The sequence below is a fragment of the Mesoplodon densirostris genome, chromosome 2 (assembly GCF_025265405.1).
Source record: "Mesoplodon densirostris isolate mMesDen1 chromosome 2, mMesDen1 primary haplotype, whole genome shotgun sequence".
In the NCBI taxonomy this organism is placed as follows: Eukaryota; Metazoa; Chordata; class Mammalia; order Artiodactyla; family Ziphiidae; genus Mesoplodon; species Mesoplodon densirostris.
Genome location: NC_082662.1, coordinates 125,693,363 through 125,718,786, shown reverse-complemented (window position 1 = coordinate 125,718,786; position 25,424 = coordinate 125,693,363). Strand labels below are relative to the sequence as shown.

At 43.5% G+C, this 25,424-nt stretch overlaps 1 protein-coding gene across 1 annotated transcript in view; it reads right to left on the bottom strand.

Moving 5' to 3' along the window:
* The window catches only part of SMYD3 (SET and MYND domain containing 3), a 721,692-nt gene that overhangs the window by 96,911 nt on the left and 599,357 nt on the right, over window positions 1-25,424 (bottom strand). The window contains exons 9-10 of the mRNA XM_060088378.1: window positions 14,590-14,677; window positions 11,228-11,402 (exon numbers count right to left, since the gene is read on the bottom strand). Of these exons, the coding sequence (XP_059944361.1) occupies window positions 11,228-11,402; window positions 14,590-14,677 (263 nt within the window). The remainder of the gene's footprint in view (window positions 1-11,227; window positions 11,403-14,589; window positions 14,678-25,424) is intronic.

The window sequence follows — 25,424 nt, the reverse complement described above, 5'->3', positions numbered from 1 at the left end:
CTGGCATGAAATGTGTCTTCCTCTAATTCCAAGTCATATGTCCTAGTTCCTCCCCCTCTGGTCATGAGGAAGAGTCTACCCCCGTCCTACACTACAGCCCTTTAAAGATTTGTAAACTTATAACAGGTCTCCTTTTCCTTCTCAAAGTCTTTGCATCTTGTGGTGAAACATCTCCATTTCTCATCGGCCATTTCTCATATGATGTCACTACAAGATTCTTCTCAATCTGGTCACTCTTAGCTAGGAACTCTCTAAACACAGTGCAATGGATGCGTGTATCCAGTCTCTTACAATTACTTACAATCATGCAGCATAAGGTTGCATTATCTTTCTTGGTGAATGCACTGCACTAGTCTCCTGCAACCCCCCATATATATCAGTTAGGAGTCTTTATGTTGTATGAACCAAGAAATCCAATTCACACAGGTTGATAAAAAATGAAATTTATCAGCCTAAGTGTTGTGTAACTCAATACTACAGGGCTGAATTTGGTTTCAGGCAATTCTTGAACAATGGGACCAGGATCTGTCTCCATTCCTTACCTCTGCTTTCTGAGTTTCATCTCCATTCTCACTCTTTGTGGTCCCAAGAGACCTAACAGACTGCATCTCCTGTGGCCATATGCTTCCTCTATCATGAGCCATAGGAATGGGCAGTTTACTTTCTTAATATTGCGAATAGAAGTCTAAGAATAGACCATCATTGGCTCTAACTGGTTTGGCTTGAGTCTGGTGACCAGGGAAATATGATTCTCTAGCTTAAGCTAATCATGCACTGCCCCTGTGGTCAATCAATCACATACAAACTACATGGCTAGGACATTTGAGGTTCTATTAAGAAAGAGAATGGAGGAATTAATGCTAGAGGGACATCCAAACATAATCCACTACAAAACACTAGACAAATTCTCCAGCCTATTACTGAATTTTTAATCACAAATGCAGACTTTTCCATGTATCCCTGTTTAAGTTCATCTTGTTGATATCGGCCAAATGTTCCTAATTAAGGAGATAATTTTGAAGTTTGGTTTATTCCCCCAAAGTATTAGTTATTCTTCTCAGCTTTGCATCCCTTGCAAATTTGATATACATAATGGCTATGTATTCATCTCATTAAGTCTTTAATAAAAATGTGGACTCAGAACCAAAAAAGTGGAGCTTTGAGGCACGTACCATTACATATTTCCCAAAAGGAGTCTATCAATCTGTAAATGGCTACAGTTCAGAAACAGCTATTTAAAAGGCATAAACAAACCTTACTAGCCCAATTTTTCCATCTATAGGAAATGTACCAGAAGACATTATCAAATACCTTGCTGAAATCAAGGTGCACTCTATCTGTAGCATTTCCAAAACAAATGCAGTCTTCTGGCTATGTTCCTTAGTGCCTACAGCCTGAACTAGGTACTGCACACTGGGACTGAAAAACCTTCACAAGATGTATCACACGCTGCCAACAGGCACACTTTCTTACACAACTTCTTTGCCTCAGGTAGGGCCTCACTGGCCTCCCGATCCATCCTTTCCTCTTACAGCGAACGGACTCCTTCTTAAGCAGCTTAGCTTGTGTCCTGGTCCAAGTGAATACTGCTGCTCCCTTTAAAATTCTAGGAATCTGCTCTTGCAGACCTCCATTCCTCATGCATAACTAATGGTACAATGCTGCTTTTTCTTTCTCTCCCATGTCATAGCTTTTTACTTATCAGCCTTTGGACTCTCTTTACCACCTGTGAATTTTTTTCTTTCCAGAATTTTTACTAGACTATCTGAGTAGACTAGAACAGTGGACAACATTCTTCTGCTTTGTCCATCATCCACCTACCCTCCATCTTTTGAATACCTTCTGTCCATTCCACACCTTGTTACTGGTAGGGCTGCCAGCATGTCATCTCCCTTGGTCCAGGCAGCGGTGGGCATGAGACCCAAAGAGGCCAAAGAAGTCCATCCAAGACACATAGTTTAAAATTTGGAGCTAGAGGAACTTCCCTGGTAGTCCAGTGGTTAAGACTCTACACTTGCACTGCAGGGGCACTCAGGTTTCATCCCTGGTCGGGGAACTAAGTTCGCACGTTTTGCATGGTGTGGTCAAAAAATTAAAAATTAAAAAAATTAAAACAAAAAATTGGAGCTAGAGGAAACAGAACCTTTTCTTTTGTCACAGAACTAGGAGAATGTGAACCGGAGGCTGCTGGAAGCCACCCTGTCTACCACATTGTGGGGAAACTACCTGTGTGGTAAAGAATGAAGACAAGATAGAGGAATGAGCAGAGCAGAGAGAAACAGATCCAGGGAGAGGAGGAGGGTAGGGCTGTGAGGAAGAGAGACTGTATCCCTGAATTCTGTCATAGCAATCTGTCCCTGGCTGTGCAGTTACGTGGGCAGCTGTGCAGTTACGTGGGCAGGGAACCCCCTTTCATGCTCAGGCAGTCTGAGTTGGGTTTCTGTCACCTGTAACAAAAAGAATCTTGATTCATTCATGTAGTAGGAAGGCAGGGGCTAGCTGGAAAGAACACTCAGCCCGCTACAGTGCAGTAACAATCCAGACCTTTATAACTGAGCAAACCTGGGTTCAAGCTGACTCAACTGCTCTTTTGGTAAATTATAACCAAAATAAAATAAACAAGCCTAAGGTTTGAACCCCAGCTCTGCCACATACTTCTCATCCTCAGTCCCCTCCCATGGAGGACAGGACAGGCTAACTTCCTCCTCACTGTGCTGGGAGGATTAGAAGGCCAAGCGAGCTGCCTGGTCCACAGGAGGCTCTTAATAAGTAATAGCAATTACTTTTCAGTTGAGGAAAGTTGAAAGGTAGAGGAGAGCTCTTACAGTCCTTTCACCCATTCTTCTCAAAAAGATGACGCTAACAAATAGCTGACAGATGCTTCTGTAGTGGCTGGACCCGATTTATCTTACTCCGGGAGGATATTACGGTGATCGTTCCCATACAAATGAGAGCAGATTTGTTCCTCTTAAATTCTGAAGGGCAGAGTGATAGTGTGATTGGTGTTCTTTGTGCGGGAAGAGCCATTTCCAGCAGCCTTGCATTCTTTGCAGAGTGAGCGCTGTCTCCGCTCCCCTCGCTGCTCCCAGGGCCCCGCCCTCTGCCCTGTTCAAGGCCACAGCCCACTGCCCTCTTGCACTCCAGTTTCCTAGTCCCTGATGGGGCCACTTCCCTTGAACATATTACCCATTTTTTCCAGCCAGTGTGCTCTCATGAGCTCAAGAGCCTTGTGCTATCTGGGCCGAAGGACATTTTTCGAACTCAAAATAACTTGGCTCTCTCAAAAACTGGGACCTATCATTTTGGGGGCCATTTATTCCACACCTTTCATTTCTTTGAAGGACCTCTTACTGTTCCTTACAAGTGCTATCACCATTCTCTATAAGTGATCAAAAGCATGAGGCTTGATAAATCAGCTTTACTTGTGCAATTTAATTAAAGGTCCATTCATCTATCCTTGGAGAAGTTCTGAAAACTCAGTATGGACTTCACTCAAAATACACAAATAACATGTGACCAAAATACATTTTTTAAATTACAAAACATGTATTTACGTGAAATTGAAGTTGGTTTTAATCAATTCTTTTTGAGCCTTTCAAAGTTATATCCATCATTTCCCATTTCTCGGGCCTGCCTGATTTTCTGTTGGCTCCCTACAGGGGAAAATGGGATATTTTTTTTCTCTACTTTCTCTTCTAAGAGCTGAGAAAAAGGAAAAGAGATAGCAGCTATGTAGCTTCAGGGGCAGCCAAGCAAGAGATTGATTCAACAGGAGAAATTTAATGCATCCCAAAAGATTCCCTAGGATTTGATATCCTGCTGCTTAGGGTACAATCTGTTGTAATAAGAAACTGAAGATGTTCTGTCAGGAAAGTCAAAGTACTCAGTGATGGCTTGTGAAAGTTTAAAAAAAAAAAAAGTGAAACGTAATAGGAAATGTTTTTATTCTGGAGATGCTTTCTTAAATAGGAGGACAGAAGACCATTTCTCAGAGAATATACATGGGTGAACACAGAAGATGAAATGCTTTCCTGTGCAGGTACCTAATCCCAGGGTGGAGCACGGATTTCATCTTGCTCCCCAGGGAGGTTGTTTACCGGGAATCAGGCAAATGCAACGGACAAGAAGTATGTCCTGTGCCCCAACCTAGCCTGGGGTGTCTAGAGTCAAGGTAAGTGTGGGGATGGATGACGCTGGCCCGTGGCTGTGGGATTTTCTTGTCTGAGAGGAGGAATGTGGCTCTGGGCAATGTGCTGATCTAACAATCCTAGCACGGGGGAGTGGGCGGAATAAAGTTCAGCAGAGGGTTTCAACACTAGATCCAGGGTCTCTGAACGATGGTCAGGTGGTGGCCCTCCGGTAGCCAGGAAAGACAAACATACAGAGCTGTGTGACCAGGAGTCAGCGGGAAGCATGGGTTTCACATGTGTCCTGCTGTGCACAGCATGTTGGGGGCAATGTGTGGGTCACCTTCCCCTCCCCAGCAGGGGCTGTACATATACCAGCAGCGCCCAGTCATTTGTGCCACCCTTAAGTCAGGTGGGAATACCCAGGTTGGATTAAGGCTTGGTCTGTGAAGCTGTCACCTAGGCCCGTCTGCTGTCACCGGGAGCTCTGTCACAATCTGCAGCTCTTGTTCAATGGCCAGAGGCCTGGGGTGGTGGCAACGGGCGGAGGAGCTGCAGCATCCAGGAGAATGGGTGGGCTCGTGCCCACCCCTCCCCTCTTCCAGAAGGGCTGGAGGGTCAGAGCCTCATGCCAGTTCCATGCACAGACTACCCTTTATTTCTCTTTCGGAACTAAAACCACAAAGCTGGGTCATTCTCATGCAACTAGTGGGGTCAGGGCTGGAACCACCCAGAACACTGGTCAATAAATATCTTTACCCAAACACACAGGTGGCATCTCCAGCAAGATGGTTAGAGTGAAAGGGAAGTTAGGGTGTTTTTAGAGTGGACCACTGAAGGCAAGATCGTTTCATTCCTCTGCTGCCCCAAGGAGAGTGCAGTCAGAGAAATTACTCATCCTGCTCTTCTTTATTCTCCTACCAAAAGCCTCACACTAGCTCCAGGTTATCTGGACCTGGAAACACGAGTAACTAGGGATGAGCTCAAGTCGGTAGTTTAAGTAAACACACGTGCACCTGAACTGCGGCATCTCGTCATCTGCGCTGTTTTCCCCTCCTTCCTCTTCCTCTTTTCTCTCCTTTGCCTTCTTTTTCCTTTTGTTGTATTTCTAGATTCTGAATTAAAAGAGCCCTTTGGAATTAAACTAAAGGGCTGATATTAAACAGGTTAAATTAAGAGTGCTTGGGCCTCGATGGGCCCCTACCCCAACTGCCAGGCAGGTGGTCACTGCCCCAGTGTCAAGACAAGGGGCCGTGACTAAGAAATCAATCTCACAGAACTGGCAGCAAAGAAAGAGAGGCCCCGATTGGAGGTATCAGGTAACTCAGTATTTTACACAAACATGCACACAGAGCTCAAACTCTCATATAGGGGTTTGGCCACCAAAGATACTTTAATTGAAAATTACAGTGTGGAAAAAAAATGATTAAGTGGCTAAGGGATTATTGTCCACATCAGTAAGCAGAGAATAAAACATTTGTTCATTCATTGGGTGAAATAATTCTGTAAACCTCACCATGGAAGACAGATTGCAAACAAGGTGCGTGAACAGAACGCTGGGTGAAGCTCCGATTCTCACGTCCCCTCCTGGCTGGAGACCCAGCTCTGCTTTACCTCTGGGTCCTCCTCTGTGAGTCTGGCTGAGGAGAAGTCCTACAGCTGATACCGCCAGCCAAGACCCTGCCCTCTAGGAATGAGATTCACTGACAGGTATATGGATACAAGCATCCTCCTGGAGCAGCCTAACAAGGTCTGTGACACGGAGAGATGAGGCAACAATAGAGCAGGCCCAGGTAAATGCCGAGTGAGTGAGTGACTGCGGCCCAGGTAACGTGCACCCACATGCTCTGCTGGCTCTTGGACGAGACAAAAACCCACAGAAGACCAATCGTAAACGTCTTCAGAAGAAAAGCCACCTTGAAAACAGTCGTAGAAGGTACTGCTGTGATGAAACCTTACATTTCATCAACTTATCTGCTAAAGCTTCTGAGGGAAAAGTCAAAAAATGACTGGCAAAATCAAAACAAATGGCTGCTATGTAATTACTGGCAATCTCTGAGTTACAAACACTTACTTGTAACTACATCATGTACACAAACCACCAGCTGCATTTTACTGCCATTCTTCCCACCATTTTTTTTTTTTTTCTGACAACAAAGCACAGAAAACGATGAGATAAAATCTCACTCTTTCACGATTTCTTCCCCTTGAGGAGGACTTCATACCCCTCGCGCACTCTCGTGTAAGACCCTTCGTCATTCCTGTTCTTCTGCCTCTTTCCAGGTAAGTTACAAAATGTCATTCCCAGCACTATTTTTGGATAAGTAGATCAATACAAGCAAACCTCACTCTATAAGAACAGACTTTGATCAGGAAAAGGCCCTTATGTATTATGAAATGAATTTAAATCAGATATAATCAATATCATGCTATCCATTCTTAATTCTTTTGAGAAAAGAGGAACATTTTGGTGGATGGGGGACACAATTTGATAATAGTTATGTACATTGAAAATGTACATAACTTTTTTTTTTTTTGCAGTACGCGGGCCTCTCACTGATGTGGCCTCTCCCATTGCGGAGCACAGGATCCGGATGCGCAGGCTCAGCAGCCATGGCCCACGGGCCCAGCCGCTCCGCGGCATGTGGGATCTTCCCGGACCGGGGCACGAACCCGTGTCCCCTGCATCGGCAGGCGGACTCTCAACCACTGCGCCACCAGGGAAGCCCTGTACATAACTTTTGATGCAGCAAATTAGCATTTAGGAATTTATCATATGGATTCACCCTATGGCTTCAGTCACATCAGAACACAAGGATGCAAGTATGTGGCTGTTAATCATAGTATTGTTTGACATGGTAAACATACACGGAGGCCAGAGGGACTGATGGACAAATTACGGTACATTCATGAGATGATATACTAGGTATCTGTTAAAAAGAATGAGGTAGACATGCAGGAGTCGATCTGCACAGATGTCCACACTTTGTCGTAAAGTGAAAAAAGCAAGTTATGGAACATGAGACAGAGAGCAACCCTAGTTTTTCCTTCTCTCTCCCACTAAGGAGAATTCTTGGCTTCTCCATCTCTTTTCTCCTGTCACCTTTCCTTCCCCACCCACCACACCAGTAGGCATATTTAATAGATCAGGATTGGGACTGAGTCTCTCCCCAAGAAAGACAAGAAGAAGACAGAAAGCGAGGAAAGGAGGGAAAAGTGGGGCTTTGGAATATATTCAGACGAGTGCCTCACACATAGAAAAGTTCAGAAAGAAACTTACCATGGCTATCTTTAGGGAGTGGGACAGGATGTGAAAGATGAGGATGATTTTTACCTTTCCGTCATTTTGAAAATGTCCTTTCCTAGGAGTATGTATTATTCTTACAACAAAAATTAACAGAACGTGTGAATATATTGAAATGGACTTGAGGTCACGGGGAGGGGGAAGGGTAAGCTGGGATGAAGTGAGAGAGTGGCATGGACATATATACACTACCAAACGTAAAATAGACAGCTAGTGGGAAGCAGCTGCATAGCACAGGGAGATCAGCTCAGTGTTTTGTGACCACCTAGAAGGGTGGGATAGGGAGGGTGGAAGGGAGACGCAAGAGGGAGGGGATATGGGGATACATGTCTACATATAGCTGATGCACTTTGTTGTACAGCAGAAACCAATACACCATTGTAAAGCAATTATGCTCCAATAAAGATGTTAAAAAAAATTAACAGAACGTGTGAATATATTGTAAGTCCTCCTCGAAGCCTTGAAGAAGCCTCTGTACCTCCGTATCAGCCTCTGGTTCCTAAAGAAAATCAACTTTAATTTGTATTCAACATAATTTAAATCTTGTTTTTAAAACTATGTTCAGTTTTGTTTTTGTATTTCTTTCTCCTTTTTTAAAAAAAATTTATGGTCTACATTGATGATGCTGAGCAGACTTTCACGGGCTAGTCCAGGGGACCTCAGCATGACCTGTAACACCTTCTTCAATAAGAAAATGCTTCCCAAGTTCTAAACTACCAACTGGCAAACTAACTTTTGAAACCCAATTCGTCTTACAGCTGAGATTTGACTGAATTGTATTTTTAAGTAAAATTTGGGAAATACCTTTAAATTACTTAATGTTGGTAGTGCTAACAGACAGATGACTGCATATATAATCACAGATACACACATAGATACTCTCAGGAGAAGTACTATGAGCTAATACTAAAGATTGCACATCTTGTTGTATGTGAATTAATTCCAAATTGTTTTATGAAACATAAAGAACTTAATATTTTATGTTGCACCATAAAAGGAACTTCTATTGAGTAAAAATAAATGATGGAGTGACAAGAAGGGAGCTGAGGGCAATGCGGTGATTTGGATAAAAATGGAATAATGGACACCTTCTCCTCTAAGGTCAGCAGTTAAGATTTAGCCAAGGTCAGCAGTGACAAAATCATCACAAGAGTCTTGACCTCAATCTAGTTGCTGAAAACAGTATATTAACATTGTAAAACTGTTACGGCAGATGGCAATCCAGTCACCTCTCAGTAACGCATGCCTAACTGCCGGTGTCCTTGGCTACAGGTGGACAAAAAGCCCACCTGGAGCATTTGCCGGGAGACTGTGTAGATGGGGGAGGCCCACAGCGTGAGTTCCCTCGTGCACACCTGCAGGGTGAAAACCACTGCCCACCTCGGGATTCCTACCTCACACTCTAAGATTGTTAAAGGGCTTGCAGGGCATCTGGCCCGTTAGTTCTTTATTTTCACTTTTGCCTGAGCTAAAGGGAAAAAGGGCCAAGTCTGTCGGCATCCACCCCTCTCATTTCTCTTAACTCTGTTGATCTGGATTACTGATAGCCCTTTCCTCTGCTACAACTTTGAAAGCAAATAGTTCAGATCTCACTCGTTTGAAGTGGATCATTGCAGATTCGATTTCTTGAAATACAGAACACCACAGAGCAACTCCTTAATAAGCTCCAGGGAGGAGAAACGGAGGGAAGCTTGGAAATGTGTCACCCAGCGTAAGAACAGAGGGTACATTTACAGAGAGATCGTGACCTGCCCAACACCAGGGAAACATAACCAAAAGTATTCCAAACAACATGGTGTACATTCCGTGGACTTGGCCTCACTTACAAGAAAGGCCTCTTTGTTTGATTCAAGTTTAAGTCAGTGAAACTGCCAGTTAATTAAGGAGGTAAGAAAGTCCTTCAGAGAAGCCTTGGGGGCTATGGAGAAAAGAGGATTCAAAAGTACGTGGAGAACGAGCTCCCTCAAAGGCGCGCGGCTTTCTTAATGAAGCCAGGGGACCAACATATATTCCTGTGCCTGGGCGGCGGGCTCAGCGCACTTCCAGCCCCAGACAGCAGTGGGGCGAGCAGCCGCTGAGGGGATCTGGAGGAAAGAGGATTTTCCGTCTTTGTCTCCTGGCCGGATTCCATCCGCTCACCAGGCAGCCTGTGGTTTGGTATCCTGAGCCCGAGCCCTGAGCCCAGAGGGGTAACGCCAACCGTCCCCAGCCTGCCTCTCATTGCAACACAGAGAACGAACGAAGCCTTATCTCTTTGTATTCAATTCATATTTTCTGAGAACCCACAAGATTCATCATACCTAACAGAAATTTCACGCTCATGGGAAAGTCTACAGTCCCAGCCCTCAAGGCAACCTCTTCTAAGTTTGATTAAAGATGACTCACAGTCTGGATTCCGAAGCTGTTCAACCACAAGGCACTGGGAGAAACCACCTAGAGAAGTTCTGAAAAACACCCTCAGGGTCACCCTGGTGCCGTGGCTGGCCTATGGACTTCTGCCACACACCTGGCTGGTGGGTCTATGCCATCTTTAGGCTCTTCTCTGTCTGCACCGTGCTCCTGGCTTCCTGACCAAATGTGTCATTTCTGGCTTCCTCCCTTTGCCTGGACTGATATCCCAGACTCTGGACTTGCTTCTGTTCTTATCGTGTTGATCCTGGTAACTTCCCAGCTCTGGTGTCTTCTGAGGCTCTTGCTCAAGTGGGGACAGGTGGCGCCCTGTCTGCTCTGCCTCCGTCCCCTCCTTCCCTGAGGACCACTCCCCTGCCTGTTGCCCATGTTGCATAGGTCTAGACCTGGATCTTCCCTCTGCTCAGCCCCTTAGGGCTGACATCATGTCTGCACGGTCTTCAGAGCTAGGAAACTCAGTATCTGCCTGGAATGGCGCCCCTCCTCCGCAGGGGCCTCCCCCAGCCTCCCCAGGTCCCAGATGCTTTCAGGGCACCTTCCCCACAGTGAGTGACCTTGTTCTGTGCTGGAGATGGCTATTCCAACCTGCGATGATGGTATATGCGTCTCTGTGCCCTTTCTTCTGGACTGATCTATCTCATCTTCCAAACTTATGTTCTTAGCCCACTGTAAACCAGGGTCCCACACCCACCAGCACCAAATTCTCAGCACTAGACTTCAACACTGCCCTCCCTCCGAAAGCTCCCCTGGGTAACCAGAACCTCTAGGGGCAAAACACGCACGGGTCTGGAGGAGCTGAGGCTGGTCAAGAAACAACTCATTACCAGTAGTTCCTTCCTCTGACTCAATGACATGTTTGAGCAGGGCTGTCTCCCTGCTCTCCTGCTTGGGTCATAAGGTGATTATGAGGTCAGAAGGTTCAAGTAAAGGCATCCTGGGAACCATAAAGCCCTGAGAAATGGAAGAAACCAGCACTGCTGTCAGCCAGGTGGAGGGTCCCACACTGGCGTCCTCACCTAGATCAGCAGGGCTAAGGCCACAGGCCGCAGCCCCCAGGCTACGTCTGTGCCGAGCCCCTCTCTGCTCCCCCAAACTGTGTCCTTGCCTCTGCCATCGCCAGCATTGCACCTTATTACAAGCACTAGCTCCACGTGCAGACAGCATCTCTTCAGTCCCTGCACACCCACAGTGCCTGACACACAGAAGGAACTTTACACATGAGGAATGAATGCATAAATGAACAAAGGTGTGGTTTTACACACTGACTGAGAAGCAGATGGAACACTCTTACAAAGCAGCAGTGATCAGGATGATGTCAGGCTCTCTCGAGCCTCTGCCCCAAGTAAAGACACTGTAGCCCTTACTTTAGCCCCTTCCTGGGACTCACCTGTACGGCTCCATGGTCCGAATGCCGTAGAACAACGCCTCCTCCAGCAGCCCGAGGTTGATGCAGGCGTCCATGGCACAGTCGAGCACCTTCAGCTGGTAGATGTTGATATCAGGAAGCCGCTCTGCGTTGCTGCTTAGGATCGTCTGGCACATGGCCAGAACCTGTTCCCACTCTGTTATTAACCTTAGTTAAGGATTCATTGTCTTCATCAAGAAAAAACAAAAGTAAAATGAGATTCTCGAAAAGGCTGAAGAGCTCCCAGGCACAGGAGGGAAGGAAGCGCCCATTATTTTGCACAGATGAGCTGCCTGAAAACACACTTGAGAAACAAAAACATGTAAGTGGTGTCTCAGAGAAGGAAATTCTGTTTACATCAACAAACCATCTTCCAACCAAGCCTGTGCTTTGAGGGATTAGATTTCCAGAGAACCATTCTTCCTTCCTATTCCTACATGTATTCTCTTTAAACCTAGCCATGAAATAAATGCAGCTGTTTATTAAATGAGCTGAAGACTAAGTAAGTTAGTTCAGTTTAAAATTATTTACTCTGTTAGTTTCTGTTTCAAAAATGATCTGAAATTAAAGAAGCTTCAGAGAGACTCCTTTTAAAAAAGGAGGAGCTCATTTTTGCTTCTGTGTCATTTGAACCTTGGGCATATAAGAAACCAAAAACACAACCCCAGGCACACACTAGGGGAAACAACTTAAAGAAATCCATTTCCACTGGATCTCAAATTTAATGTTTTTGATTATAAAACAAAAGTGATTCAAGTCTATACTTAACCAAATAAAGGTATTCTTATTTTAAACCCCCAAAGTAAAAGATAAATATTAAGAACATGTAGCTTATGTACATAAATTGCAGGCAGGGGGAAAGGGTGCTTTAAAAAGGGTGGGGAGAAGACCCAGTATTCAGTTCGGAGCCACAATGACTTTCCGATTAACCGTGAGTCCATAACTGACTCTCATGGAGCCCAGTGCGACCTCACTTTTTAAAACTGACAAGGCAGTCAGAGCACTGAGGAGGTGGTGCATGCAGCACGCCTCAAGTCCTTCAGGTGAACTCCCTCAGAAGCACAGCTGCAGGTGAGAGAGAAGGCAGGCCCCAGGGACCTGACAGTTTCTTCCCTTTGATGCTGTGTTAGGCAAGGCTGAGGCAGAGGAGGACGCTGGGCTGGTGCTGCCCGGCCCCCACTCCTCTCTCACCTTCCACCTGTGAAGCTCCGAATTCATCTGCTTCCATAGGCTGGAATTCCACAGGGCGCAAGGTTTGCAGTTTTACAGAAATGGCATAGCATTTGACCGCAGAAAAGGCTGGATTTAAATCTAAGCTAGTTCTGTCACTGGTCAGATTTGAGGTTCTGAGGACGTCACCTGTGCTTTGAAGTAGGCCAGAAATAAAAATGCCAAATGTCGCTGTAAGAATTAAATAAGATACCGTATGTAAAGTTTTTAAAAACGCTTCACGTGTTCTTTCCTGAGCCAGGCAGAATTGTGTACCTGGGACACAGCGGGAGAACATTTAGTGTCTTGCACAAGATCACACTGCACAAATATCTGTGCCTTCCTCCTCCTTTTACTGTCACGACCTACGAGCGTGACCAGCTTAAGGAAGATGGTTCAGTGGAGTAAGGTGGATGGCATTTGCCCGCCACACACCCACACCCTGCCTGACTCTCACACAGCCCAGGGCTCTCCACCGCGCCTCCAACTCAAAGCCTCTTCCTCAGGTCCTAATACAGCATCCCCCGTCCTGGACAGATGGTCCACCTGTCCTTTGCCCTCCCTCCAGCAAAATCTACCTTTTCCACAGTTCAGACTCTCAGGGCACTGCTTTCCAACACATCAGTGAACACTTTTGGTAAACCAATCAAGCCACTTACGTGAGTGGGAGCTCCTATTTTTATGAACCCTCACAGGAAATATATTTTTCTTTCAGTGGGGGCCTCTGGTGGCATAATACCTTACCCCACAGGCCTGACTTCCTGGTTAGTACTTCAGGCCCCCTAACACATGGCTGAGGGCCTTTCTATACATAACACTCTGTAACTTTAGGATGAGTCCTATCTCTGAGGAGTTGCCTCTGGTCTCGGAAGAGGCACATTTATTGAAGAAAAGTGACTTGATGACTTTCTGTTGTATTCACCTGACGCACATGTTTAAAGTTTGCGGCATGTGGCCCCCGGAGGCTGGGGGAAGCAGTATCTTAGGCAACGCACTGGTTTCGTAACAGACTGCCAGGCTAACCTCTGTGGCTTTTCATCCTAGGATTAGATATTTGATGGATTGTCAGGAGGAATGCCTGTCTCTTACACAATGCCAGACATTTCTGTGGCAAGACTTTGACTCTATTTTAACATCATGTTGCATGACCTCCATAATTATTTGCCTGTTCATTTACATATGCTCCAACTCATTTTAAAGAGGTTTGAGGTGACAAGCCTTAGGAGTAAAAACCAGATGCAGCCGCTGACAGGAATACATCTACTTTATCGCCCAGCAAGCTGGGAGGGAGGGACCACGTGACAACTTCCCTTCGAAACACTGGCAACAGTCACCTGGCAAACAAGGCAAACCTTTCCTGTAAAACACATCACTGAGCAAAAAAATGGAATAATTTTAACTAAGAGGCTTTTCTCCCAAGCTAATGCTGACCTGTAATTGCGTTTTCTGGGTGTTGACCACAAGTCACTCTGCTCCAGTGAGGGGAGCAGGGAAGACAGCCCACCCGAAGAGAACAGACTATCGATGACAGAACAGGCACCTTTCTGCAGACTTTTCCATGACCATAAGACGACTGGGGGAAAAGAGAAAGGGGAACACAGTGAATCCACCTGGGAGTTAATCAACTCCTTGAGACTCAAAGACTGACAGACCACGGGCTCTTACAGTCCTCCAGTGCTTACAGTCCTCCCGAGGTCCCCTCACTATTTACGCCAAGAAAGTGTATTGTGAAGCAACTCCCATTGCCATTGCAGTCATGGTTGACTACAGTCATTAAATTATAAGGATTCCAAGTTATGCTTTTTAGAGATGTAGGTTACGGGAGGAAGGGAATCCAGAAATTTGCTACCTTGTACATATAAAGAGAGTACTACTTACTGTCCCACTAATCCTGCCTATAAATTTGGATTATCATCTAATGGTGGAGAGGAATTTATGCTGACCTTACCATATCTTCCTTAGCCATTACTGAAATTGTTGGCTGGGGTCAGGGATGCAACCTGTGACCACGGAACAGAATGAAGCTCTTTGGCTCGTGGAGAGGTCAAACCCTGGACATGGATTCATTAATACTAGGCTCCAACCAGTAAGGAAGCAATCCTACAAAACAACTCAATCCACAGGTAAAAGGATACTCCAATGTGCCTTCAGTTCTTCGATTTTTTTCAGGGATTCTTGAACTTCCTTCCATACTTGTTCATCACCAGTTAGCATATCAGCATCCTGCTCAGGCCAAATTAAAAGAACAGAGGAAGACAAATTCTTCAATTAAAAAATGGGCAAAGGATCTGAATAGATATTTCTCCAGAGAAGATATACAGATGGCCAATAAACACATGAAAAGATGCTCAATATTATTAGCCATTGGGGAAATGCAAATCAAAACCACAAGGAGATACCATTTCTTAACTAGGATGGTTATAATCAAAAAGATAATAACAAATGTTGGGAAGGTTGTGGAAAAATTGGAAGCCTCATGCATTAGTGGTAGGAATGTAAAATGGTGCAGCCACTTTGGAAAACAGTTTGGCAGTTATTCTAAAAGTTAAACAGAGTTACTATACAACAATTCCACTCCATAGATGTATATGCAATAAAAATGAGAATATATGTTCACATAAAAACTTGTGCATAAATGTTCACAGCAGCACTATTCATAATAGCAAATAAAGTAGAAACAACCCAAATGTCCATCAACCAATGAATGGATAAACAAAATGTGGTATAGCCATACAATGGAATATTAGTTGACAATAAAAAGAAATGAAGTACTGGGCTTCCCTGGTGGCACAGTGGTTAAGAATCTGCCTGCCAATGCAGGGGACAAGGGCTCAAGCCCTGGTCCTGGAACTTCCCACATGCCGTGGAGCAACGAAGCCCGTGCACCACAACTACTGAGCCTGCGCTCTAGAGCCCGTGAGCCACAACTACGGAAGCCCACATGCCTAGAGCCCGTGCTATGCAACAAGAGAAGCCAACGCAATGAGAAGCCCACGCACCTCAATGAAGAGTAGCCCCTACTCGCCGCAACTAGAGAAAGCACACACACAGCAAGGAAGACCCAACGCAGCCAAAAATAAATAAATTTAAAAATTAAAAAAAAGAAATGAAGTACTAATACATGCTACAACATGGATGAACCTTAAAAAACATCATGCTTAGTGAAAGAAGCCAGTCACAAAGGACCATATATTGTATGATTCCACCCATATGAAATGCTCAGAATAGATAAATCCATAGAGACAGGAAAGTAGATTAGTAAATGGCTAGGGCAGGGGGTGGTGGGTAGGGAGAACGGGGGAGTGACTACTAATGAGTTTTTTGGGGGTGATGAAAATATTCTAAAATCAATCATGTTGATGGTTCCATAACTCTTTGAATACATGAAAAGCTATTGAATTGTACACTTTAACTGACTGAATCGTACCATATGTGAATTATATCTCAATAAAGCTTACATATATACATATATGTATGTATGTATTTATCAGGAAGGGGAACAGAGGTAAGAGAAAGAATCATTTGTCAGGAGACCCAAGGATAACACTTTAAAAAAAATAAATTTATTTATTTATTTATTTATTTATTTATTTTTGGCGGCATCAGGTCTTCGCTGCTGCATGCGGGCTTTCTCTAGTCGTGGCCAGCGGGGGCTACTCTTCGTTGCGGGGCGTGGGCTTCTCACTGCGGTGGCTTCTCCTGTTGCAGAGCACAGGCTCTAGGTGCACGGGCTTCAGTAGTTGTGGCACGCGGGCTCAGTAGTTGTGGCTCACGGGCTTAGTAACCCTGTGGCATGTGGGATCTTCCTGGACCAGGGCTTGATCCCATGTCCCCTGCATTGGCAGGCGGATTCTTAACCACTGCGCCCTCAGGGAAGTCCCGACACTTCAATCAAATATTGAGTTATCAATCAAAATGAAGTTAGGTAAAAGATGAGCATAACTACACCCATGTGAACCAATGTTGACTTCTGCAAAAACTAAAGAAAAAAAACTTAAAAAGAAAAATGAAGGTAGAAAAACCTTCAAAATGAAGGTAGGAGTTACCATTTATTCATTGTCTGTCTTCCTACTGAGTCCTCTATTTTTCCTGTATGTCCACATTTCAAGAGCTCAGTAGCCACGTGTGGCTGTGGCTACCATATTGGGCAGCACAGACAGAGAACAGTTCTGTCATCACAGAAAGTTCTACTGGATAGCACTGCTTTAAAGAGGCTAACCAAAGGGTAAGAAATTCTCATCAGACTCTACTCAAAACCAGGTGTTCCATATCCACTATATTCTCAGTGGATGTCAGGGAGAAGAGCCATTCTAGAAAGTGATATCAAATCACAGCCACTGTGGGGTGATGGTAAAGGTGAGGGAAGGAAGACTTTTTCAAACTATATGTATCTCCCTGGAGATTCTTACATGCCTACGAGGGGAGGTTTATAGAATGACCCCTGTGAGAACCACTGCCAGAGTAAGCCTATGTTACTGGTGGGAAGATACATGTCACTCAAAGTGTGCCAGGGCAGAAAAAAAGGAGGGCCACCAAGTACCACAGAAAAGAGATATCAAGAACGGGAGAGGCAGTGGGTGTGTGTAGGAGGAAATGTGTGCATTTGTGTGAGTGTGTCTGTGTGACAGGGCTTTATGAGTCTCTGTGTACGTGTGTTGTACATATGTGTAATATAATAGGGTGGTTTTTAAAAAGACACCATAAGTGGACCCTACTTCTTTTAGGAAATTCCAAGTAAGAACCTAGTGTTTTGTGTGTATAAGAGGGAAATAAAAATCAATTGCTTTTGAAAGGTTAAACATCAGTCTCCCTCCAAATACCTGCTATAAGTCCATCTCCATCTCCTGAAGCCACAGTTCCACCATATCACAAAAGCCTTTAATAACTTCCTAGTGCCTCCCAGTTGAGGCCCCCACATTAAAACTTGACAACCATTCGACAGAGAAATTAAAACCTTTACAGACAAGCAAAAGTTAAGAGAATTCAGCACCACCAAACCAGCTTTACAACAAATGCTAAAGGAACTTCTCCAGGCAGGAAAAACAAGAGAAGGAAAAGTCCTACATAAACAAACCCAAAACAATTAAGAAAATGGTAATAGGAACATACATATCGATAATTATCTTCAATGTAAATGGATTAAATGCTCCAACCAAAAGAGATAGACTGGCTGAATGGATACAAAAACAAGACGCATATATATGCTGTCTATAAGAGACTCACTTCAGACCTAGGGACACATACAGACTGAAAGTGAGGAGATGGAAAAAGATATTCCATGCAAATGGAAGCCAAAAGAAAATTGGAGCAGTAATTCTCATATCAAACAAAACAGACTTTAAAATAAAGACTATTACAAGAGACAAAGAAGGACACTACATAATGATCAAGGGATCAATCCAAGAAGAAGATATAACAATTGTAAATAGTTATACACCCAACAGAGGAGCACCTCAAAACATAAGGCAAATGCTAACAGCCATAAAAGGGGAAATCAACAGTAACACAATAACAGCAGGGGACTTTAACACCTCACTTTCACCAATGGAGAGATCATCCAAAATGAAAATAAATAAGGAAACATAAGCTTTAAATGACACATTACACAAGATGGACTTGATTGATATTTATAAGACATTCCATCCAAAAAACAACAGAATACACTTTCTTCTCAAGTGCTCATGGAACATTCTCCAGGATAGATCATATCTTGGGGCACAAACAAAGCCTTGGTAAATTTAAGAAAACTGAAATCATATCAAGTATCTTTTCCAACCACAACACTATGAGACAATGTCAATTACAGGAAAGAAACTGAAAAAAACACAAACACATGGAGGCTAAACAATACATTACTAAATAACCAAGAGATCACTGAAGAAATTAAAGAGGAAATCAAAAAATACCTAGAAACAAAAGACAATGAAAACACGATGACCCAAAACCTATGGGATGCAGCAAAGACAGTTCTAAGAGGGAAGTTTATACCAATACAATCCTACCTCAAGAAACAAGAAAAATCTCAAAAAAACAACCTAACCTTACACCTAAAGCAACTAGGGAAAGAAAAACAAATAACCCCAAAGTTAGCAGAAGGAAAGAAATCATAAAGATCAGATCAGAAATAAATGAAAAAGAAATGAAGGAAACAATAGCAAACATCAATAAAACTAAAAGCTGGTTCTTTGAGAAGATAAACAAAATTGATAAACCATTAGCCAGACCCATCAAGAAAAAAAGGGAAAAGCTCAAGTCAACAGAATTAGAAATGAAAAAGGAGAAGTAACCACTGACACGGCAGAAATACAAAGGACCATGAGAGATTACTACAAGCAACTCTATGCCAATAAAATGGACAACCTGGAAGAAATGGACAAATTCTTAGAAAAGCACAACCTTCCAAGACTGAACCAGGAAGAAATAGAAAATAAAGACAGACCAATCACAAGCAATGAAATTGAAACTGTGATTAAAAATCTTCCGACAAACAAAAGCCCAGGACCAGATGGCTTCACAGGCGAATTCGATCAAACATTTAGAAGAGTTAACACCTATCCTGCTCAAACTCTTCCAAAATATAGCAGAGGAAGGAACACTCCCAAACTCATTCTATGAGGCCACCATCACCCTGATACCAAAACCAGACAGAGATGTCACAAAAGAGAAAACTACAGGCCAATAACACTGATGAACACAGATGCAAAAATCCTCAACAAAATACTACCTAACAGAATCCAACAGCACATTAAAAGGATCATACACCATGATCAAGTGGGGTTTATCCCAGGAATGCAAGGATTCTTCAATATATGCAAATTGGGCTTCCCTGATGGTGCGGTGGTTGAGAGTCCACCTGCCGATGCAGGGGACACGGGTTCGTGCCCCGGTCCGGGAGGATCTCACATGCCGTGGAGTGGCTGGGCCCGTGAGCCATGGCCACTGGGCCTGCGCGTCCGGAGCCTGTGCTCCGCAACGGGAGAGACCACAACAGTGAGAGGCCCGCGTACCGCAAAAAAAAAAAAAAAAAAAAAAAATTTTATATGTATATATATATATGCAAATCAATCGATGTGATACACCATATTAACAAATTGAAGGAGAAAAACCATATGATCATCTCAACAGATGCAGAAAAAGCTTTTGACAAAATTCAACACCCATTTATGATAAAAACTCTCCAGAAGGTAGGCATAGAGGGAACGTACCTCAACATAATAAAGGCCATATATGACAAACCCACAGCCAACACTGTTCTCAATGGTGAAAAACTGAAACCATTTCCTCTAAGATCAGGAAGAAGACAAAGTTCCCCACTCTCGCCACTATTATTCAACATAGTTTTGGAAGTCCTAAGCATGGCAATCAAAGAAGAAAAGTAAATAAAATGAATCCAAATCGGAAAAGAAGAAGTAAAACTGTCACTGCTTGCAGATGACATGATACTATACTTAGAGAATCCTAAAGATGCTACCAGTAAACCACTAGAACTAGTCAATGAATTTGGTAAAGTAGCAGGATACAAAATTAATGCACAGAAATCTGTTGCATTCCTATACACTAACAATGAAAAATCTGAAGGAGAAATTAAGGAAACACTCCCATTTAACAGTGCAACAAAAAGAATAAAATACCTAGGAATAAACCTACCTAAGGAGACAAAAGACCTGTGCACAGAAAACTATAAGACACTGAATAAAGAAATTAAAGATGATACAAACAGATGGACAGATATACCATGTTCTTGGATTTCACAATCAACATTGTGTAAATGACTATACTACCCAAAGCTATCTACAGATTCAATGCAATCCCTGTCAAACTACCAATGGCATTTTTCACAGAACTAGAACAAAAAATTCCACAATTTGTATGGAAACACAAAAGTCCCCGAATAGCCAAAGCAATCTTGAGAAAGAAAAATGGAGTTGGAGGAATTAGGCTCCCTGACTTCGGACTAAACTACAAAGCTACAGTAATGAAAACAGTATGGCACTGGCACAAAAACAGAAATATAGATCAAGGGAACAAGACAGAAAGCCCAGAGATAAACTCACGCACATATGGTCACCTTATCTTTGATAAAGGAGGCAAGAATATACAATGGAGAAAAGACAACCTCTTCAATAAGTGGTGCTGGGAAAACTGGACAGCTACATGTAAAAGAATGAAATTAGAACACTTCCTAACCCCGTGCACAAAAATAAACTCCAAATGGATTAAAGACCTAAATGTAAGGCCAGACACTGTAAAACGCTTAGAGGAAGACATAGGTAGAACACTCTATGACATAAATCACAGCAAGATCCTTTTGGACCCACCTCCTAGAGAAACGAAAATAAAAACAAAAGTAAACAAATGGGACCTAATTAAACTTAAAAGCTTTTGCACAGCAAAGGAAACTATAAAGAAGAAGAAAAGACAATGGGAGAAAATATTTGCAAATGAATCAACGGACAAAGGATTAATCTCCAAAATATACAAGCAGCTCATGCAGCTCAATACCAAAAAAACAAACGACCCAATCCAAAAATGGGCAGAAGACCTAAACAGACATTTCTTCAAAGAAGATATACACAGATTGCTAGCAAACACATGAAAGGATGCTCAACATCACTAATCATCAGAGAAATGCAAATCAAAACTACAATGAGGTATCACCTCACACCAGTCAGAATGGCTCTCATCAAAAAATCTACAAAAATAAATGCTGGAGAGGGTGTGGAGAAAAGGGAACCCTCTTGCACTGTTGGTGGGAATGTAAATTGATACAGCCACCATGGAGAACAGTACGCAGGTTCCTTAAGAAACTAAAAATTGAATTACCATATGACCCAGCAATCCCACTACTGGGCATATACCCTGAGAAAACCATAATTCAAAAAGAGACATGTACCACAATGTTCATTGCAGCACTATTTACAATAGCCAGGACACAGAAGCAACCTAAGTGTCCATCGACAGATGAATGGATAAAGAAGATGTGGCACATATATACAATGGAATATTACTCAGCCGTAAAAAGAAACGAAACTGAGTTATTTGTAGTGAGGTGGATGGACCTAGAGTCTGTCCTACAGAGTGAAGTCAGAAAAAGAAAAACAAATACCGTATGCTAACACATATATGAAATGTAAAAAAAAAAAAAAGTTTCTGATGAACCTAGGGGCAGGACAGGAATAAAGATGCAGAGGTAGAGAATGGATTTGAGGTCACGGGGAGGGGGAAGGGTAAGCTGGGATGAAGTGAGAGAGTGGCACTGATATATACACACTACCAAACGTAAGGTAGATAGCTAGTGGCAAGCAGCCACATAGCACAGGGAGATCAGCTCGGTGCTTTGTGACCGCCTAGAGGGGTGGGATAGGGAGGGTGGGAGAGAGACGCAAGAGGGAGGGGATATGGGGATATATGTATATGTATAGCTGATTCACTTTGTTATAAAGCAGAAACTAACACAACATTGTAAAGCAATTATACTCCAATAAAGATGTAAAAAAAAAAACATCTTGACAACCATGGCAGTTCTTGATTAAATTTTTGTTTTATATTTCACTACCGGCAGCTCAAACCTTAGGCTCTAGGCAAAATATCTCACTTGTTACACTCTATGGTAGGCAGACACATGCATCCCCAAAGATGTCCACGTCCTGATCCCCAGAACCCGTGAATATGTTAGCATACATGGCGAAGGGGAATTAAGTTGCAAGTGGCATTCAGACTGTTGGTCAGCTGACCTTAAAATTAAGAGACTGTCCTGGACTACCTAAGTGGGCCCAGTGGAATCACAAGGTTCCTTAAAAGCGGAAGGAGGCAGAAGAGAAGGTCAGAGCAATGTGATGTGAAGAGGACTTAACCTGCCTTTGCTGGCCTTGAAGACAGAGAAAGGGACCCACAGAGGAAAGAGTACAGGCAGCCTGCAGAAGCTGGAAAAGGCAGGGAAACGGATTCTCTCCTGGAGCCTCCAGAAAGAATGTAGCCCTGGCAAGACTTTGATTTTAGCCCAGTGAGGCCAGTGTGAGGCTTCTGACCTCCAGCACTGTAGATAATAAGTTTGTGTTAAGTCACTAATTTCATGACAATTGTTACAGCTGCCATAGGAAACTGATACAGCCCCTAACATGCTCCTGTTCTTCTGGCCACTGGGACTTGGTACATGACCCTCCTGGTACCTGAAGTTAATTAATTCCATCACTCATCTATTCAATTAAAATTTACTGGGTGCCAACTGGGCTTTGTTCTAGGCACGGAGGATAGAGCAGTGAAGACATCAGACAGTCACAGCGTTCACGCTCAAGAGTGAGAAGGAGCATGGGATGACAGGAAACACACACACACACACACACAAATTATATTTGTCAGAGGGAAAAACAAATAAACAGGGAAGAGCGATGGGGAGTACTAGTCCCAGGGAGTGTAGCATGATCGGGGAAGCCATCGCTGAGAAGATGACTTAGAGGTGAAGAAGAGGTGAAGCAGCAGAGGTGAGAGTTCTAGGAAGAGGGGACGGCAAGTCTTGAGGTGCAGAGGCAGGAACAGGCCTGCATGTTCCAGGAACAGCAAGGAGGCTGGTGTGGATAGAGGTCCTGGGCTGTCGTTTGAGCGCATGTCAGATTGTCCCCATTTCAACAGTAATATAGGTCTTATTCTTCTTTGATCCTACCTCTCCCAAATACCTACCACAGAACCATGTATGTAACAAAAGCTCAGTTAAATGTCTGTAGAATGGATTTGGAAGAAGAAAACTACCATTTATTTGATCATGATCTGGATGACTCTTGTATGTATTTCAATTATTCCTCACAACATCCTTGTAGGGCATCAATGCCTACAATGAACAAATGAGGCACACTACAGTCTTAAAGCTTAAGTAACAGTTACAAATGTCCTTCTGCCCCTAACTGCCAGGGGTAAGATTCAAATTCAAGTCTGTCTGGCTCTGGAGCCCGTGCTCTTTCTACTGTCTTCGTGTTGAATTTGAATTTGTCTTTCTCCTAGGCTTGCTTAAAAGGTGAAACTCATGTTTGTGAGACAGTTAAGTTCAACACATACTCAACTCATGGCCCCTATGATCTTCCTAGTCATAGCACTTGGAAAAGGGCAATAAAATCCTCCAACGTGGAACCCACAGTGGAACTTGCATTCTTCCACCAAGCAGAGTGAGACCATGGCCCAAGGCAGAGCAATTTCATATGGGAATTATATTCACAACGAAATCCCCACCATTATCTAATTAGCTGTTTTTTGGGGTTGAGCCTAAGGCTTTATTTACTTAACAGAAGAGCAGGCAAGCTTTGAAATTGTTTCCAAACATTCAGAAACAATAGCTCTTGGGAGCACTTTATACTGGAGCTAGACAAAGCTACATTCACTCACAGCTAGCCATCCACGCCAGGAGGGTTTCACCAAGGTGATAGTCTCCACTCGCAGGTTCCCAGCGCACCTTACCTTGCTGCCATGTCCTGACCCTCCTGTCCCATTCTGTCACTTCTTCTGTAACTGTCCCTATAATGGGGTCTACCTCCCCTCTTTCCACAGCAACCAGGTAGGAGATCATTCACAGGGGTGTGTGTGTGTGTGTGTATGTGTGTGTGTATGTGTGTGTGTATGTGTGTGTGTGTATGTGTGTAATATATATACACAAACAGAGAAACTACTTAGGGAAGCATAAATTAAATCTTCTAATTTTTCAATTTACAAATATAAGAGTAAATGAGTGTGCTCTTTTTCACAGTCCCTGACGTATGAAATTAGTAAATTTATTTCATTATTTCTTATCCAAACATATCAAAGATGCTTGCTATCATTTAGGGAAAGAATTCCTTTTTGAACTTCAGCTTTACTATGTAAAAGGAGCTTGAATAGGTGAGTCCCGAAATTTGTTTTCAGTAGGGGGAGAACACTATATATATAAAATAAAATGTACTATTGCTGAGTTTTCTACAAACGATCAAAATAATTTGGACTCTAAGCAGAAGGGTTCCTGAGAAGCTCCACTCTGCCGGGAAATGAAGAGAATGAGGAACGTGTTGGTTGCAGCAACAACAGCACCTCTGTCCTGACCCCTGTGTGTCCCTGGCAAGGCCTCCTTTGTCTGCCCTCAGCTTCCTCACTGGTAAAATGAGAAGGTGGTCTCATGACCACTTGAGCCTGGAGCAGTGCACAGCTAGTTCAGCTCTACTTCTGGTGACGGCTCCCTCGCACAGCTCCAGTAACGTCCTTAAAAAGTGTGTCTTCATTTTAAACAACGAACACATGGAAATAGCTCATCTAAGGCAGGATTGTGCCAGCTGTTCTCAGAATCTTGGCAGGAGTAAGTCTCCTGAATTTCTCCCTTCTCCCTTCGACCACTCAAGCTCCTCTACCTGTCCCACCCCCGCCAGTGGCCAGGTACAAACTCCTCACAACTGCAGTCATTGCTCTTGATACTTGATTCCTTCTCATTCGCCCCCTTTCGTTCCTCTCACAGCCCCCCACCCTGCCCGAATCTGACCCATTCCCGGATCCATCTTAATGCCAATACACCTCTTCTTCCAAGTGGAATCCTTTCCCTTTGGATTCTGTCAGGACTAGGATTGCAGTTTCCTACTCTTTTCTTGGATCTCTATTTCCAATCATTTCTCCCGCTTTCTTCCCATTTGTCCCTTTTGGACACAGTGTCAAATGTTCTCGATCAGGAAATGTTGTCTATCCGCCCTCCTGAGCCACCACAGACACTCTGCAAACCTCTCTCTTAGCACCAAGCTGTCATTAATGATCTACTGTTTCCTCAACTAGCTCAGAACTCCCTGAGGGACCATGACCTCATCATAACTATTCCCAGTGCCATCATGGTAAGTTATTCAGTAAATGTTTGGGGACAAAGTAGATGAATGTAGAGAGAGGAGTGATCTTCTACAATCCATAGGTAACAGTACTGCAAGAATAAAATACCTTAATTCCACAACAACAAGGACAATCTCAGCCAAGGAAA